At 37.1% G+C, this 20,210-nt stretch overlaps 1 protein-coding gene across 2 annotated transcripts in view; it reads right to left on the reverse strand.

Moving 5' to 3' along the window:
• The window catches only part of ARNT (aryl hydrocarbon receptor nuclear translocator), a 66,729-nt gene that overhangs the window by 2,048 nt on the left and 44,471 nt on the right, over window positions 1-20,210 (reverse strand). For both annotated transcript variants that reach the window (XM_069603680.1, XM_069603690.1), the window contains 15 exons: window positions 18,517-18,730; window positions 17,044-17,146; window positions 14,071-14,136; window positions 13,572-13,657; window positions 12,178-12,254; window positions 11,370-11,504; window positions 9,019-9,093; window positions 6,483-6,634; window positions 3,801-3,911; window positions 3,569-3,641; window positions 3,293-3,416; window positions 2,999-3,101; window positions 2,471-2,618; window positions 1,390-1,552; window positions 694-860 (listed from right to left, as the gene is read on the reverse strand). In XM_069603680.1, coding sequence (XP_069459781.1) covers window positions 694-860; window positions 1,390-1,552; window positions 2,471-2,618; window positions 2,999-3,101; window positions 3,293-3,416; window positions 3,569-3,641; window positions 3,801-3,911; window positions 6,483-6,634; window positions 9,019-9,093; window positions 11,370-11,504; window positions 12,178-12,254; window positions 13,572-13,657; window positions 14,071-14,136; window positions 17,044-17,146; window positions 18,517-18,730 — 1,797 coding nt within the window. The remainder of the gene's footprint in view (window positions 1-693; window positions 861-1,389; window positions 1,553-2,470; window positions 2,619-2,998; window positions 3,102-3,292; window positions 3,417-3,568; window positions 3,642-3,800; window positions 3,912-6,482; window positions 6,635-9,018; window positions 9,094-11,369; window positions 11,505-12,177; window positions 12,255-13,571; window positions 13,658-14,070; window positions 14,137-17,043; window positions 17,147-18,516; window positions 18,731-20,210) is intronic.

Here is a 20,210-nt window from a genome sequence, read left to right on the forward strand (position 1 = left end):
TCACATTTATTGAGCTCCTTCCCAACATCCCCCTGAACCATCACCCCTGGCCCCAGAGTTTCTGCTGTGCTGAGTTCTCTTAGCCTTCTTTACTCCCAGCAATTCTAACTTCTTTAGATGACAAACTATTTTCCTACTTCCTTCTCTGCCTTCCCCCTACAGTTCTACATTCTCCCCCTTTTCTAGTCCTCACTATTCTCAATGGGAGAAAAATCTCCTTGTCATATTTCATAAAATCCCCTCTGGATACTTAAAGAGTATCTCTTATCCTATTTGTTTTCCACCAAAACCTTGTTTTGCCTTCTTCCAATCTGTATTTTAAACTAAGTTCCTCCTTTATCCCACTTGAGATTACTAACTACTGCAGTCCCCTCAGGATTTATGTAAACAGACCCTTATAGCTGTATTCAGGATTTTTATGCCTAAACTACTACCATCAAATGGGCATACGGCTCTCCGTGAATGGACCAAAATTACCTTCTTTCATGTCTTCGCGTGGTGCTTCATGTCACTAATGACAGCCTAGTGCAGCACACTAAGTTCACAATCTTCTCAATTAATGACATCTATTTTTACGTCTCTTCTCTTCTCCCACTTACTAACCTCAATCCATGCATGCTTTCTTCTCTGTCTCTCGTCCCTGACTCTTTCTCTCCCAGTTTCTGGTTTTCTGAAGTCTTTAGACCCTCTCACCTGGAAGACCTCAGGCTGGCCAGGTTGCTGTGCTGATGGTTGTTGAACATGTTGCTCATTAGAACTTGAACGATGATGCGACTGCTGGCCCTGCCACTGTGGCCAGACACCCACACCCTCTGCTGTCCGTGTCTGGAATTGTCCTGCAGCTTGTCCAGTCTCAGGAGCTAGAAATATAGCAATGAAAAATAAACAACTTCAACCTGCTAACTCCACTAGAGAGGAGAAACTAGCACATAGCCACATGCAAGTCATTAATTTTACCTAGATACCCTCTGTCCTTTCTATTTCAAACCCTAGTCCCAGATTTATTTTTCTTCTCTAGGTAGAGTCTTTTCTAAAGGACCCTTTGCTCATTCAGACTCAATGTGCATATTATTAAATTTATAATACTTTACATGCTTTTTGTTACAGATGCTAATAAAGTCCTTTTCACGCAGGTAGGTTTTCAATTCCAAATGGACTATCACCACGCATTTCCCTATCCCACTCCAGTACTCTTGCCTGGAGAATCCCATGGACAGAGGAGCCTGGTGGGCTACAGCCCATGGGGTCGCAAAGAGTCGGACATGACTGAGCGACTTCACTTCACTTCAGGCCAGTACAGCCAGGACAAAAGCAAACTATTTTAAACACTAAACCCTTTCTCCTTTGTGACGTGATTTTCCTGTTACCCTGACTCTGGTGTGAACTCACCAAAGTTGGATCCACGACTGGTAAGACTAGGATAGGCAGCTGCACCAGGTGACGCAGTGGAAGCACCAGGAAGGGACATGGGGCTGAAAGAAGATGGAGTCTGAAAGCTGCCTACACCAAATTGGGAAGAACGAGTCTTAGCTGTAGCCTGGGTAGCCACTTGCTAAAAGGAAGAAAGCGGTAGAGAGTAAACAGAACATTAACATTATTGCATGGACCATTCCTATGGGAGTTAACCCTCTGTCAATCATTGGATTCTTTGGAGCCAACCTCATTACTTATTTCCTATCACACATTTCTTCCAATTAACTCCCAGTATCCTCTGACACTATTTTTAGGCACTTGTGATAAAGTGTAAAAAGCAAAGAACTATGCGATTAGTCAAAGTATACACATTTAGAGTTGAGAATTAAATGAAAATGACATAAATGAAAACATTTTATAAACTGTAAAACTATATAAAAACTAGAGGCATTAATAATAGTACAGCATTATATAAAGAGAAAAACACATCATTTGCATCATTTTATTATTCAATCTGTACCACATTTGTTTGTTCCTAATGATATCTTTTTTTTTTTTGGTAACTAAACAGTTTCCTCACTATAATAGTAATGCATATGCACCATGGGATATCTTCAAAATGAAGGAAAATAAAAAGGAAATAATCATCCATAATCCTACCACCAAAGACACATGGTTAATATTTTTGGATAATTTCTTCTAGTTTTCATTTTCTTATGTATTTTTTTAAACACTGAGGTTATACCATGTATAATAATTCTAGAGTTTATTTCTGATTTTGGCTTTTTATTTAAAATATTACTTATGCAAATATAAGTACATAGCAACATATAAAAGGATATTAGCTTTAGCCTTAACATATATATACACATATATATATATTACATGAGGATTTTTCAACACAATTCCTGCTCCCAATAAGGTAAAAATTGGAAGACAGAGGATGGCAGGGCGGTCAAGAGAGGACGTTTCAGACAGACAATAATAATTTTACATATGGAAAAAGCCTAACCAACCAAACAACAAATACAAGGGACAGACAGATGAGAGGGTTTACCTGGGGAGAGAAGCCTGGCCGGGTGCTAGGGGTCCAAGCTGGGGCTGCTCCCTGGGTAGGATTGGAGTGGCGGGAAATCTGGGCCAACATCTGCCCTGCGGAAGTTGATGGCTGCACAATGGTTACAGGAGGGGCCAGACCACTATTTCTAGGAGTGAACAAACAGTGAGGTGAGGATGAAAAAGGTGCATTTATCACAGAATCTAGGAATCACAGGACAATCTAGTGCTATCTCTAGATTCCCTCGACTCCCTAGGGGTTAAGGAAAACTTGATAACAGAATCTGGAAAAGACGAAAAAGACTGACAATCACACTGATCAGGACACACAGAGATGGGACCTGGAACAGGGCAGCAGGACAGGTGCAAAGAAAGAGGAGGAAGAAAAGCAAGCTCGTCTCATCTGAGGCCAACAAGTTCCACTGCTTTGTCTGAGATAACCAGAGAAAGCTAGGCAATAATAAAACCTGGATTCAGTAACTGAATCCCTCAGTTGCCCTGTAAAGCAGCACACACATATGGGGCTCACCTGAAATTCTCTGCCGGCCGGGGGGTAGGAGGGAATGTGTTGCCCTGGGAGAATAGCTGTTGGGTGGCAGGGACAGTGCTGGAGGAGATGCCTTTACTCTGATCTGTGGACCAAAAGGAGTCGGGGGAGGGCCAGTCAAGGGGCTGTAGTATATTAGTTCAGCAAGTTCCTATTTATTCACGAGGTATTAGGGTTAAGTGGAAATATGCTGGGAGACTACTGATTGGGCAGCTGCAGGCCCATCAATAAGTGATCAAAATGAGAATTTAAAATGAGAATAAAGGAAAAACATACCCGTACTGATGTTGGAGTAGATTTCTGAAAATCTTGGATCTCTATCTTGGGCAAACAGACTCTCTGACTTCTCAAGGGGCTTGCTGTGTTCTGGCCCTGTGGTTGTTACAGGCTGAACAGAAACCTGTGGAATGTAATGATAAAAATAACCATGAAGGTTTAACATGACAATTCAATAATTCAAAAATTTATATAAAGATACACATACACTTTAACTGGTTCTAGGGGACACTTCTTAAAGAAATGTTCACCATCCTTTAAAGATGACATACTAACCTGGGAATGATTGTAGCTGGTTAGTCCATCTCTTCCTGGTACCACATCTAATTCTGTTTGCTGCTGCTGCTGCCTACATGTTAAAGGCAAGTAAAAAGAAAAATAGGGGGAAAAATGTTATTTTAAAAAGGATCTGGGGAAAGGGCTTAACACAAACAAAAAAGTGTGACTGTAGACTGCCACTCCCCAGGCTAGTCACTGCTCAATAAAGAATTGTTCCACCATTTCTCACCTGGGTGCCAGCTGCCCTGAGCCCATCTCCAGGGATAAATTAGCTGTGGGACCTAGCTGTGGCCTCTGGATCGTGTTGGACAGTGAAGGCCGTGGTTCCTGGCTAGAGTTCCTGGGAAAATGAAAAGTAGAGACAAGGAAGAAAAAAAAAAAGTATCTGACTCTGTACAAAAGATACTACAGATTCCCTGGTACATGGGGTAATCACTGATAAATTCCCCTTTAAAGCCCAATCCCTATGATACCTGTAACCTTAGATTCAGCAAATAATTCGCACTATAAACAACATGGTACAAACAGAAACTATGTCCTATAGCCAAGAGTTCATCCTGTTTGGGCTCTAACTCCTTCCAGGTATTCAATAACTAGTAGTTGTGGATGTGTGTATGCATATGTTGCATATCCATATACTGTTTTTAAAAAAAGCCTAAGTAAAAAAACTGATGAAAGTATACACTGAAACATTAACAAAAACTATTTCTTGATGGTGAGAATTTCTTTCCTTCTCTTTACTATTTTCAATACTTTCCAAATTTTCTACAAAGAATATTAATTACAAAATAAAATATTAAGAATTAATTAAAACTAACTACAGTAGAAAAAACCGTAGTATGCAAAAATGGGAAAAGCCATTATTTCCAGAAACAACTTCTTAAAAAGACTTAAACATTTCAAAATTTAAGCAAAAGAGAAACACAAAACAGCTGTTATTCAGAAATATAAAGATGCAAAAAAACAAAACAACTATAATGACCTGAGTCCTAAGTTAATGAAAATTTCTAACTGAATCCACTGTTATACTAAATTAATTAACAAAAAATTAAACTTCATGAGCCCTAAAAGTTGAATTAGAGGATACAGAGACTCAATGTTGTCACCAGGTATTATTCACACTTGATAATTATTTCTAATCAGATCTTCAGAAGTGGGTTCAAGGCCAATTCTACACAGAAAGATTAAATGGAAAAGAAGTACCTTGACAACTGACACCCACTAGGATGGGCACAATAAAAAAAGACAGCAAGAATGTGGAGAGGCTGAACTCTCATACACTGCTGATGAGAAAAATACAGCACTGGTGCTCAGAACACAAACTGGTACAGCAGCTTTGGAAAACAGTTTGGGAGTTTCTCAGAAGATTAAGCATAGAGTTACCATGTGACCCAGCAATTGTGGGCTGTGCTTAGTCGCTCAGTCATGTCCGACTCTTTGCGATCCCAGGGATTATATGTGCATGGGGATTCTCCAGGCAAGAATACTGGAGTGAGTTGCCATGCCCTCCTCCAGGGGATCTGCCCAGCCCAGGGATCAAACCCAGGTCTCCTGCATTGCAGGTGGATTCTTTACCATCTGAACCACCAGGGAAGCCCAAGAATACTGGAGTGGGTAGAATATTCCTTCTCCAGGGGATCTTCTGAACCCAGGAATCAAACCAGGGTTTCCTGCATTGTAGGCAGATTCTTTACCAGCTGAGCTACCTAGGTATATACCCAAGAGAATAACATATCCACACAAGAAGTTGTACACAGATGTTCACAGCAGCATTCTTAGTATACAAAAAATGTAAACAACTCAATATCTACCAACCAATGAACAGATAAACAAAAATGTGTTTCCATTTATAAGAAATGTCTAGATCAGGCAAATTTAGAGAGACACAGAATACATTAAGTTACACAGGGCTTGAGGAAGATACTGTTAATTAGTACAGGATTTCTTTGGGGGTAATAGCTATTTTGTGTGTGGTAATACCCACACAGCCCTGTGACATACTAAAAAAATTATACCCTTTAAATGAGTAAACTGTATGGTATACAAAACCTATTTTAATAAAACTCTTACAAAGCTGAGAAAAAGTTCAAACAGAAAACAATCAAAGAATAGAGAAATAGAAACTAATAAATTAGTCAATATAGCTATGCTCTAAAGCAACCTATGGTCCACAGGCCAAATCCAGTCCACTGCCCGTTTCTGTAAATAGAAGTTTACTGGAGCATAGCGATCTTTATTCATTTCATTTGTCTAGAACTGTTTTTGTGCTACAAGAGCAGAGTTGAGAAGCTGCAATAGAGACTGTATGTCCCACAACGCTGAAATATTTACTATCTGGTCTCTTAGGAAAGTTTGTAGACACCTGTTCTAGGAAAAAAAAAAAAAAATCTGCCAGACTAGAGCAATAAACTGATGTATAAAACAAAATTATTTCTAGACAAGACTGAAACAAAATTGAAATACAATTGACCTTTGAACAATTCAGGGGTTAGGGGCACTGACTCTCCAAGTAGTCAAAAATCCGAGTATAACTTATATAGTCAGCCCTCCATATGGGATTCATGTAGTACTACATTATTTACTATTGAAAAAATTCTGTGTATATAAGTGGACCATTGCAGTTCAAACTCATGTTCGAAGGTCAACTGACCAAACTCTTCACATGTCAGAATCTAGTCTCTAAGTCACTGTTTGCTAAAATTTTACTCTACTAGTGTAAATCAACTACATTCCTACAAAAAATTAAAAATTTTTTTATTCTACCTGGATGAACTACCCCAAATTCTAAGCAGTTGGCAGATGTGGAACTAATGGTATTTACTACTAGAAAAGGAGAAGGAAGAGGTAGGTAGCCAAGCAGACTTGGCCCATGAGAAATTCCAACACTGGAAAAGTTCTTTAAGGTACATACTTCACATTGGTGTTGGTACAGATGATGTACTCAATTTCATCTGAGTAAGGGTTCTGGAAAGTAAAAGAGCTGGTTCTCATCCAGAGCCATTCTCGGTTCTTAGACCGAAACCGGAACATGACAGACAGCACCTGGCCTTTTAACTTCACCACCTGAAAAAGTTTTCAAGCTATCAGTTGAAACTCACAAAAAATTTTCTTTAGACATGTACAATCCTAGGATTCTTGTGTCACTGTCCTTGAAGTAACAATATCTTGCAATGTTACTAACAAAACAACGTGGGGAGTGAAACATTATTAAGCAACTAAATAATAAGGAGGTATATTTACCATGTTTCTTCTTAGAGTGCCAAGCTATCTGACCACTTTCACCAATGTCAAACAGGAATAACAATTATTTCCAGGAGAGAAAAGACTATGTTTCCCCAATTCCTTTGGAAAGTCCCTTAAAGATACACTGATCTAGCAAATTTACTAAAAGTTTAATGACACTGAACATAGCCTACATGCTGCTCCTCAATCCTAGTTTCTACCACTATGACTGAGAATTTCTGTTTTCACAGCACACATGAAGGTTTCTATAAATAAAACTGAAATGGCTTTAGTTTTATTTTGCTTTTTAAAAGAAAGTAATTTTTTTTATTATTTTCACTTCTGATCTCACACAATGGAAAATAATCTTTTGAATCCTCCTCCTTTATAATAAAAATATTAGAGGCTAACATTTGTTTTGTATTTACAATATGCCACGGCCTAGGCTATGTGTTTCTCCTTTTTTTAAGAACAAATTTACTTAACATCTAAAAAAGTGTTTTCATCTTTAACACTTAAATGTGCTCACTGAATAATATATACACAATGAAAATAACATTTGTATACAAACCAAGTACTGGATTTGAAATCTGATTATTGCTGTACGTATCTACACCAACAGAGTATAAATTCAGTACTTCAAAATACCTACACTATAAATTGCTTTTTAACCAAAAGTTAAGTGATAACATTTGTGTTTAAGTTGACAGAAGAGTGGCAGTAATTGCTGATATTACAGTTTGAGAAATAATTATAACAGAAAATGGGATATATTTCACTTAACAATAATAAAATGGTACATTTTAAATATATAAATAAAACTTTTAAAAATCAAATGTGAAACAAAGTACAGCAAGAACCAAAATGGGAAGAAAACAAGGAAAACAAGCTTCTTTAGAAACAGTAACTAAATTTATGTACTGAGAAGCAAAAAGAAATATAAATCCATCTAGACTTAAGAAATATCAAAATCTAGAAATCAGCAACTAGTAAGCAACAACTAGTCTGCACAGTAAAAAGTACCTTTGCTTAGTACTCTAGTATCACAGCAGCAACTGATGTCAGAATAAAAACCTTGAGATCACAGTGTGTCTGAATCACCCACTGCTTTGGAATAAACATTTTTCTACAAGTGATAAAATGGTAGGAACTCTGTGGCCAAATGTGTCAGAATTATGAATTTCACGGATTTAAAATATACTGTACAATATCTTCTCACACTGCCAGAAGTCCATGTCCTTAGCTTTGAACAGTTTCAACAGAAGTCAGAACAGCTTTTCTAAGACTGCACATATAATGCAATGTGATACTTCTGCTGAAGACAAGTGATGCTGAAAAATCAGGAGACACTTTTTACTGCCATTGTCTGATTTCCTCTAGAAGTTGAGCTATGTGTTTTAAATGCTTTATCTTATTTGCCTACTGTATCAGTAAAATTACTATGCTGTGCTGTGGTTAGTCATGTCTGACTCTTTGCGACCTCATGGACTACAGCCCGCCAGGCACCGCTGTCTATGGGAATTCTCCAGGTAAGAATACTAGAGTGGGTTGCCATGCCCTCTTCCAGGGATCAAACCCAGGTCTCCCGCATTGCAGGTGCATTCCTTAATGACTGAACCACAAAGGAAGCCCAAGAATACTGGAGTGGGTAGTTTATCCCTTCTCCAGGGGATCTTCCTGACCCAGGAATCAAACCGAGGTCTCCTGCATTGCAGGTGGATTCTTTACCAACTGAGCTACCAGGAAAACCCAGTAATAACACTAGTGAGGCTTAAAGAGGGAAATTAACCCATCTAATATAAAGTAAGAGTACCATCTAAAGCCAAGTCTGTCCTGAAATTAGAATTCACCAGATGTCTTCAGAATCTAGGGCCTAAAAAGTACAATTAAGAGTTAACTCTTACTTATCTATAGAAGAACTGTGAAATGAATTATTCAACTACTACCCACTGTTAAGTGCAGAATATTTAAAATACTTTAAAGATGGCCGCTTGGATGTTGAGCAGCCAAAGCCAAACAGAAACACCTTGAACATTACATTATCCATAATTTCCAAGTACTGGTCCTTTCTGTTTCTTAAAAATACAAGTTAAGTAACAGTGTAAAACTGTAAGGCCTGCCATAGTGCTCGATTAATCAGTACTCAATAAATATTTGTTGGATGAATGTAATAATAGATATTAGACAAAAATATTACTCCAATTCAAACCAGGAAAAAAAGCTACCTGTTGGAAACTGTCTCTTAGAAGCTGCTGGTCTTCAGGATGACAGAATTCTACAATATTCTTTCCTAAGAGTTCCTAAAAAAGGAAAAGAAAAGTAAGATCAACACTTTTATGATCACCTAACTTCCCTGGCCCATTAGGAGAGGAAGTGGATTTAATTTCTCTTGCTTTTATCCTAGGATTATAGATTAGAGGGGGAAAAAAAAACCACAAAAAACTGGAATCTGCTAAATAACTGACCTCTACAGCAATTTTCTTTTTCAGGATATTGCACGTTTATTTTAACTGTATTTTTTACAGATTTGAGGTATAATATAGATAGGCTCACTCATTCCAAGTGAATTTTATAATTTTAATTTAATGATCTATAATACATTTATACAGTTATACAACCATTATCCCCAATTCAGTTTTAGAACATATCCACTGCCCCTAAAATTTCCTTTCTGCCAGTCTGAGGTCAATCCCTGTGCCATCCACTGATCTGCTTTCTGCTTCTTTAGTTTTGCTTCTCTGTACAAATGGAATCATAGAACAGGCAGTCTTGGGTCTGGCTTCTTTCATTTAACCTAATATTTTAATGAAGTTCATCTGTATTGTTCCAAATATCAATAGAATATCCTTTTTATTGCTTATAGGTATTCTAACGTGGATATATCACAGTGTGTATCCATTCATTAGTTAAAGGACATTTAGGCTGTTTTCACTTTTTGGCTATTATGAATAATACAATCATGAACATCTGTGTATAAGTCTTTCTGTGAACATATGCTTTCTTTCTCTTGGGTAAATACTTAGGAGTGGACCTGCTAATTTGTAGGGTAAGTGGGTGTTTAACTTTTTAAAAAACTGCCAAAATATTTTTCCAAAGTAGTTTATCATTTTACTTATCTACCAACAATGTATGAAGGTTCTGTTTCTCCATGGCCTTGTGAATATTTTTTGATTATACCCATTCTAATGGGATACAGTGGTATCTCACTATAGTTTTAATGTGTATTTTCCTAATTACAAGCAACTTTTTATGTGCTGTTCATATTTTTTCTTTGATGAAATGTCTATTCAAATCTTGTGCTCTTTTTTTTTAACTGGCTGGTTATCAATAAGTTTTAAGAGTTCTTCATATATTTTGGATATAAATCTTTTTTCAGATATATGATTTATAAATATTTTCTCCCAATTTGTGGCTAGTCTTTTCATTTTCTTAATGATCTCCTTTTAGAAGGGCAAATTTTAACTTTTATGAAACCCAACTTATCAAATTTATTTTGTGAACCATGTTTTTAGTGTCATAAAAAAATCTTTGTCTAGGGAATTCCCTGGCAGTCTGGTGGGTAGGACTCGGTGTTTTCACTGCCATGGCCCAGGTTCAATTCTTGGTGGGGAGCACTAAGATTCACCAGGCTACACAGTACAGCAAAAAAAAAAAAAAAAGTCTTTGCCTAACCCAAGATCACAAAGATTTTCTCCTAGTTGCTTCCAGAAGTTTTATATCTTTGGTTCTTACACCTTTACATCTTGGAGTTGATTTCTGTGTATGCTATGAAGTAAGAGTCTAAGTTCTTTTTATTTTATTCTGTTTTGCACATGAATATCCAATCGTCCCATCCCCATCTATTGGAAAAGCTTCTTTCCCCTTGAATTATCTTGATATCTTTGTTGAAAATTAGCTGATCAGTTGACCATAAATGTGAGAATAGACTCCATTCTGATCTACTGGTCTAATAACTATCCCTATACCAACACCACACTGCCTTGGTTTAACAACAGTTTTACAACAGGTGCTGCATTAGGAAGTGTAAATGACTTTGTTCTTCTTTTTCAAGATCCCTTTTTCACCAGCTTCTTTACACAGCCACAGCCACAAGTCCCTCCTGGTGACTAGAATTTTGAAGTTTATGTAACGACCTATTTCTCAATTCAGATATAGTTATATCTGGTCTTCAGAATGAGATATCTAAATAAATCATAATAACTAGTGCTAAAGTTGCATGTTTAATGGGTTATTATGCACCTAGATTGATTATATGAATTATCTAAAGGTGGCCATATCATTATAGCTAGATAAAGTACATCATTATCTGTATTAATAGCATTAATAACAAAGAAATACATATTCATACCTGTTGCTCCCACCTGGTTTCACAAGTTGTATTTTTCTAGCTCAGATGCTAACCTTGGTAGGAAGTTGAGATTATACTTAGCTATCAATAGAATAGGATCATCTCTTTTTCTGATCTAGGGCTGCTATGTTTTGACTATCTCTGGAATTACATGAATGAATAATCTCAGCACATCCAAGGGAAAACAGAGGCCTAAATATCAGTGGTGAAACAACTCCAGCTCCTCACCTGTGGCTGGTAGCCAACAGTAGCCACACAGCGATGATCCACAAAAGTGAAGAGTCCCTCAATATTGTGTCGAGAGATGAACTCTGTTGGTTGACAAACATTACTCATGTCTGTACAGTTGGGAGAACTAGTTACCTGAAAGAAAAGAGATAAAAATGAGATAAAGAGAGATACCATTTTTTACGGATGTACTTCCCATCAGGTTCCCAATTTTAGGAATTTCTGAACTGTCACAACTCATCCAGAAAGGAAAAAACGGTAATCACAGATAGGGCATAAGGCCTAGCTCCACTCCCACACATGTACTCTTCACTAACTCTGTGAAGAAAGATAAAAATTCATTCAACCCCAAACCCACCTACTTTCATTTAGCTAAGTTGTATTGATTATTCATATTGGAAAATTATTCTCCCAAGTAATCAAGAAACATCTGTTTTTGTAAGGAGAAATCAAAATAATTCCATTTCCCTACTGTCAGTCATGAAATGAAAAATGAGAAGAACTCTTTTATATTGTATAGGAGCAAAATAAATTAGTTGGAAATAGAAAATTTAGCTTGGCAAAGCTAAGAGTATGAAAGAGGAAGACTTCTCTCTCCAAAAGATCTTTCACTGTCTTCAGTTTCTGCTAAATTGAACAGAAGCAATGTTAAGTGTGAATGCCATATTCCTTCAAATATTTGGAGATTTTCAGAATGCTTCATTTGTATTCAGAGAGTAAAAGAGAAAAATAACATGAACACATCCTGAAGATTTTCTCCCACTGAACGGGGGTGATATATTAACCAATGCAGAAAATTCATACTTGCCTGCAGTCTGCCAATGGCCACTAGGCAAAACTTGCTCCCCTGGCCAGCTTCTGGGTCATCATCTGGAAGTGAGACACCTTCAAGAAGTTGAAGTTAGAAGGTTTAACATGTATCTCAAACACAACTGCCTTCAAAAATTAGGTGCGTAAAGATTTAAAACACACACAGATATGATGAGACTAGGTATAAAACAACAGAGTGCTAAAAGACAAGAATAAAGGTAAATAACTGAAAGAACTTACCATATATATCAGGTACTGTTTTAAGTATTTTTATACATGTTAATTCATATATTATACTCACATTAACTATAAAAAATTACAGAGCACAGGTCCTACACAAAGTATTCTAAAAGATTAAGATGGCCAAACCAAATACATATGCAGGCACTGTATTTGGTCACTCTGTGACCATATCATCATTAAGAGAAGAGATGTCTTGCCTAACCTGTGACTTTCAGATTAAGCAAACAATCAAAAATGAAATTAAACCAAACATCAATAGTTATCTTTTTTGGAAAAGAGAGAAGCCAGGACTTCAATGTTTTATGTGGAAAGGGAAGACGGTTCCATTTTCCCGCTGCTCTTTGCATATTTATCTTCTTTTTACCAAGAAAAAATTAGTATTTCTTTGAAAGCTACATAGACATATAAAAGACCATATATATTGTAAATGTAGCGTTTATACAGTTATATAATCTAAAAAGTTCAAACATCATTACAACTTAAAATTATTTTATCTTCATCACATTTAACTACCATTTTGGGGGTGCCTACCATATGCCAGGCACTAGGCTAAGTTCTTTTCTTACACTAAACCTAATCCTCATAACAACTCTCTATGGGTTATATTATCTCCAGATTATAGATGAGAAAATTGAGGGTTTTTTAAGTCAAGTAACTTACTAAGATACACCACTAGTAAACAACGTCAGAAACAAACCTAGATTTTTACAAATTCAAACTTTAACCTCTTACCAAAATACACTACCTTGCCTCTCTTAGCTGCTATCCCTCTAGAACCCCCAATTCCCAGTCATACCTATCCAGCAGGAAGGTAATACAGTTGCTAAGATTTGGAAATTCTGACCAGCCAGGTTAAAAGGCTGATCCTTGTACCCCAACCACTTTTCTCACATTTCCTTTTGACCTTTAGTTCCAGTAAAAGACACAGCCAATACTGAGTCATTTTCAAGTCTGAAAAATCCATCTCCCTAACTGGAATAGAAAATCCATAATGGAAGGGAAAGAGTCCACTTTTTCTCTCCTATCTTCTTATAGTTTATACCAAAGCAAATTTCATATGCAACAGGTATATGAAAAATGTTAGCTAACTTTCTTGGACTCTGAGGAACAAGCTGCACCCAGAAAGAAAGCACTATTCAACTTTCCTACCTGCTGGGGGCCAGGCCTTGATATAGCCTGTGCAGTGGACCACCACGAAATGAGGTTCCCCATCCTTCGCAGAGCCAAGTCCATTCCTAGAGAAATTACAGGTGTCAGGAAAAAACTTTACTCAGAATCATTTAAAAAGCAATGCTGGCTTAGTACCTTTAACTTTAGGCTACTGGGTGTTTAAATAATAGGATGACTATACTTGGACCTTTCCCACCCAAAAGTGACCACCGTATTGTTCACCTTTGCCAAAGTGAAGCAACTGAAAGGTACTGCAGCAGGGAGAAAGCCGGTAAAGTGGGAGTGTAACTTCCTTAAACAGGATGAGCAAAAGATGCTTTAGAAGTTCAGGAAAAACAAAAATGTCACTGAGAAGTGAGGGATGAGGATAAGGGCTGCTGAAGGAAGTACTATAGTAAGATAGCTGAAAATGTGATGATCTCTACAGGTACTTGATCATCCCTTTGGGTTGTTTTTTTTTTACTGCTTAAGATCTCACCTGCATCTGTTTCTCACAAAGCTCAGCCTATTCATGGAGACTGAATCCACAGAGCTACTGCCACACCTGTTTCAATGAACAGAGAGATTAAAAGCAATTAAGATGCACTATCATTCATACAACTTGAAAAAAAAAAAAAACAATCGAAAAATGGGCAGATCTTTAAACATTTCTCCAAAGAAGAAATACAGATGGCCAACAGGTATGTGAAAAGTGGCTCGATACTACTAGTTAATAGAGAAATGCAATTCAAAACTATAATGAGGTACCACCTCAAACTGGTCAGAATGGCCATAATTAAAAAGTCTACAAATAAATGCTGGAGAGGATGTGGAGAAAGGGGAACCCTCCTACGCTGATGGGAGGAATTCAAGTTGATGCAGCCACTGTGGGAAACAGTATGGAGGTTCCTCAGAATACTCAAAACAGAATTACCATAGGATCCAGCAAAACTGTAATTTAAAAAGATAAATGTATTCCTATGTTCATAGCAGCACTACTCACAATAGCCAAGACATGGAAGCAACCTAAATGTCCATTTACAGAGGAATGGATAAACAAGATGTGGTACATATATAAAATGGAATACTATTCAGCCAAAAAAAGAATGCCATTTGCAGCAACATGGATGAATCTAGCTATTATCATACCAAGTGAAATAAGAAAAAGAAAGGCAAATAACATATGATATCACTTCTATGTGGAATCTAAAATAGGATACAAGTGAACCTATCTATGAAACAGAATCAGGGACACAGAGAATAGACAGGGGGTTGCAAAGGGGGGTAAATGTGGCAGAGGTTTGGACTGGGAGTCTGGGATTAGCTGATGCAAACTGGAATATATAGAATGGATAAACAAAAGGTCCTACTGAATGACACAGGGAACTATATTCAATATTCTGTGATAAACCATAATGGAAAAGAATATGAAAAAGAATGTATACATAGATATATGTATCACTGAGTCCCTTTGTTGTTCAGCAGTAATTACTACAATACTGTAATTCAACCACATTTCAATAAAAAAATAAATTAAGGAAAAAAAGCTGCACTATCAAAGAAGTTTTCATTATTTAACAGCCAGATAACAGGCTCTGGATACAACTTGACACAGAAAATTGGCAACAATGCTCCTAACAATGAAAGATAAAGAAGTCAGGTTTGGTATTTCTAAAACTTGTTAACTGTCTCAGAGTTTTTAAGTCAAAATGTTCTATATGCTCTACAAATGGAGATATTCTCTACATCAGGAGTTAGTACACTTTTTCTGTAAATAACCAGACAGTAAATATTTTCAGCTCTGTGGGCCAAACAATTTGTTACAGCTAGCTGACTCTGCTATTAAGAGTATGAAAGCAGCCAGACAGTATGTCAATAAATGGGCATGGCTATGTTCCAATAAAGCTTTATTTACAAAGAGAGTTGCGGTTTGTAGACTCGAGCACTATGCTGCAACAAAATCTATTTGCTGTATTTTGTTATTATCTAGGACTTCCCAGGTGGCACCAGTCGTAAAGAACCTGCCTACCAATGCAGGAGACTTAAAGAGATGCTGGTCCGATCCCTGGATTGGGAAGACCCCGGGAGGAGAGGAGCCTAGAGGGCTACGGTCCATAGGATCACAGAGTCAGACATGACTAAAGCGACTTAGCACCCACACAATCACGTTATTATTTACCTTGCTCCTCTGTATGTCACTGCAATAGCCATGTCCACATATTGGGACACTCTCTCCCATTCTCACTACTTTCTCTCATTTCTTTAATAATAAAATGTACATAGAATCTTATGTGTCATGCACTATTCTAAGCATCTTTCAAAAATTTATTTATTTTGGTGTGCTGAGTCCTCACTGCTACACGTGGGCTTTTCATTACAGCGCTTCTCTTGTTGAGGAGCATGGGTTCTAGGCAGTAGTTGTGGCATGATGGCTTAGTTTCTCTGAGGCCTGTGGGATCTTCACAGGCCGGGGATCGAACCTGTGTCCCCTGCACTGGCAAGTGGATTCTTAACCACTGGACCACCAGAGAAGTCCTAAGCATTTTTATATATATTTATTCATTTAATCTTCATAACAACTTTATGAGGCTGATATAACTCCCAATATTAGGTGAAGAAATAAAAACACAAGGCAGTCATTTAATCCATTCAAGGTCAGAAGATAAGTGATAAATCCAGTAGTCTGGGTCTAGAAGCTACTCCAAACCACTAAGCCATATAATATTAAATTTTGTAACACCCCCAGGAAACCTTTCTTAATATCCTACTCATCACTTCTAATGAGCATCCTCTCAACAGTCAATTTCCATTACACAACCTGAATTTATTTTGTAACATGAAGAGATGTTTTCTCTATCTGTGATGAAAACTACCACCATCCTTTCTTCAGAATCCTAAAATGTACCGTATATAATTTACTAATGTTGAATATTAAGTGAAAAGAATCAGAAAGTCTTAAATCTCTACTGAAGGGAAGGGAAGAGGCAGAAGTGGCCTGAGTACATGGATGTTGTCTTGGAATACACCAGGAAAAATATATAGATACTGGCATCCAACCAGTATGGATTAAAACAAAATCCTGAATCAAACATGGGAAGTCAATTTCTTTGTGTAATTTTTTTTTTACATCAGCAAAATAGTAACCTTGAAATCTACTCTACGGGGCAGTTGTGGAAAATGAGATGACACATAAAGCACCTATCTATCATAAGAAGAATTCAGTAAATACTAGTTTGCTTATCACTTTGTGTTATGACTAAATCGGGTCTTGAGAGTTACATTTAATCTACCTGGAGCTTAGATTTAGATTCATGTTGATGTATGGCAAAACCAATATAATACTGTAAAGTAATTAGCCTCCAATTAAAATAAATAAAAATTTTTTAAAAAGTTTAACTCCTCTGATCAGAAATTAAACCCTCAGCTCTGAATTCTTCCTATAACAAGTCACAATCCTCATCCTGACACTCACCTCATACGACAAATAAATGATCTCCTTGAGCCCATACACATCCTCATGGAAGACTGCTGACCTTCCTTTTTCACTGTTCCAGTCTTCAGATCCAGTATACGCCCTGAAAAGGATGTGAAGAAGAGTCTGGAGTACATTCTTGTGTGCAGGGAAGAGAGGGAAGAGATACTGGAGGCAAAGCTAAGTAAATATCCACGCTCTTCAATCTCCTGGCTTATAACAGAATAAGCCAAGTATGAGATGGATTTTTTTCAAGTCTAAAACACCTTGATTCACGCCAGTCTATGTCCGACGCAGGATACAGCATGCTTGGGGCTGGTGCATGGGGATGACCCACAGAGATGTTACGGGGAGGGAGGTGGGAGGGGGGTTCATGTTTGGGAACACATGTAAGAATTAAAGATTTTAAAATTAAAAAACTAAAAAACTAAAAAAAATAAAAAATAAAAATAAAACACCTTGATTCCCATCAATGAATCTTACGTTTCAGTTCAAAGGCAGCACTGGAAATAACTTTATGCAAGGGAAGATAGGAGCAGAAGTAGGTAGAGCTGGCAAACAAGAGCAAGGTTATATTCTTGGGACTGATTATTTTTATACACATGCATGCATGTACGCGCACACACACACATAGAGTGAATGTCATTGGTTTAAAAACAAATAGTTTTATATGCTATAGAAAAATGCATCTGTCTCATGCTAAAATTGTCCCTCCTGTATTATATAGAAACCAAATGGGAACTTTTGAGAAGAACTAGAAAAATGAAATCCATAAAAACATAAAAGAAGGGAAAGCTAAATACCAACATTAATATGACCATCATGGATTTGATTTCAATTACTAGCTTTAATCTGCTTCCACATTAAAATTTTTTCCAGATTGCTTAGGAGCAGATGTGACTTATTTCCTTCAGCCAAACTCTGGCAAAAGGACCGAACAACATTAAATGGAGGCAGCTGGGTGCGGGGGACAAAAAAAAAGACAGAAAAATAGCACAGATACAAACAAACAAAAAACACCTGATATACTGAACGATAATCATTCCCCTCTAAAATAAAAAGCTATCATCATAGAACCAAGTACAAAGTCAAAGCCAAGCACAACTTGGTAGAAAAAAATATCAAGTAATTACCCATACAAATGAGACAAAAGCATGGATAATTTAATTCTTTTAAAATGACAAGGGAGGTGGTGGTATTGTAGGTTTGGCCTTTATGGTGTATTTACACTAATATTAAGATTAAAGTAAACTTTTATATAAACATTGTCACTAATGAAATATTTTCTAAGGATGAGCTACAAAATATATTACTTGCATGTGGACAAAAAGAACAGATTATACTCATGAAAGAAGAAAATTCTAAGAGTTTTGCCAGATAAAATGGGAAAATTTAAGCGTTAAAATACCTCTTCTATCTCAGGAAAAAAGAAGAAAGGACTTGCCATTCATTTCCCATCTACGTAACTCATACCTGTCAGCGCATTTTCCGAAGTGGAAAGCTGCTCACGAAGTTTGTCCACATCATCTGGGTGCACCTGATCATACAGCGTGCTACCAAACCACTCAGACTGTGGCTGGTTCAAAACTGGGGTCACTGAGTCAGAGACATATACCACCCGGCCTGTCTCACATGAGACAATAAACAGAAAGCCGTCTGCTGCCTCCAAGATCAAATGTTTCAGTTCCTGCCCAAGGAAGAGAAATACAAGTTAATACTGAATTCTTTTGAAAAAAACAAATGTTACTACGGAAAGAAGGAAGACCCTTCAGACCATATGTATCTTTCCATAAACAACTGTGGCCTTCTGTTCGACCCACAGGCACAGCTTTGTACCTTAAATATAATCACCTTCACTGACAAGGTAGCTTTTTCCAATAGATAGTTCATCAGTCTGTCTATGTCACTATCCACCTCCCTCCTCTTTACCTCAGATCTCGAAACAGATAATAAAAATGCTTACTATTAACAAAAATTGAGTTCTTGATCTCACCCTTTCTGGTCTCTTAGGATGATGCGCTACAAGTATTCATATTTTCTCTTTCCCCTCAAATCTTAAACATGATCAAGTTTTCTTAATGCTATACAAAACTCCCCTCAACTCTGCCCAACTCATCTTCCAGGGCCAAGCTTAAATTAAGAGTAATGTTAAACTCACTGGCTCTACTCTCTTACTTTTCATGTATTTCTCAGTCTATCTGCAATCTTCCCTCTCAACCACTACATCTTTTTTCAGCAGGTTACTATTAGTAATGTATTCCTAACTGGCAACTCAAGTGCTCTTTCCTGAGTCTGTGCACAATGTCACTAGAGATCTGACAGTGTTGTTCATTCTATCCTTTAGAATTTATTTCTGCCTAGCTTCTATGACACCATTCTCGAACTTTTACCTCCTTTCCAAATGTCGGTTGTCTGCTTTAAGCTCCTTTTCCTCTGTTCAAGTTTCAAGTGCGGGCATTTCCAACATTCTATCTTAAGTTCTCTCCTCTATTTATTCCATACTCTCTGAGAAATCATATCCACTTCTCCACTATGAAATGATACCCAAGTCTACATTTCTAGACTTGCCTAAAATCTACTAAGCATCTCCAAATAGACATTCTATCAGCAATTCAATTTCAACATTTCAAAACCCAGCATCATTTCCCTCTTCAAAAACAATCCTCTGTGCTCTTCCAGCACTCTCTTTCTTGATTAACAATATCCCCTTCCTCTCAGGGTATAGGTCTAAAAAATCTAACTAATCTCTCACACTCCAATGATAACTCAGCTTATCAATTCTATTTTTGAATATAACATCACTGTCTTAGTTATCTCATGCCAAGACTAATGGTCTCCCTGCTTTCACTCTTTCCAGTCCATCCTTAAAATGCTACCACATTTTTTATAGCTACCCATTGCCTAAAAATTAAAATCTAAGTTATTTAACATAACACTTAAATATTCCTTCATCAGGTGCCCCAGGGCATGCTAAACTGATTTTCCTTGAATAAAACCTGATTATTCTCACGGTGCTTTTAATCAAGCTATTTCCAATATTTACAATATTATTCCCCTATTCTTTGCTTTCCATATTTACACTTTACATATTTACACAGGACTTATTATTGAACCTCTGATATGGATTGGATTCTGTGTTTACATCATGATTTATTTATTTACACATG

Source organism: Ovis canadensis, chromosome 1, assembly GCF_042477335.2.
Source record: "Ovis canadensis isolate MfBH-ARS-UI-01 breed Bighorn chromosome 1, ARS-UI_OviCan_v2, whole genome shotgun sequence".
NCBI classification, from domain to species: Eukaryota; Metazoa; Chordata; class Mammalia; order Artiodactyla; family Bovidae; genus Ovis; species Ovis canadensis.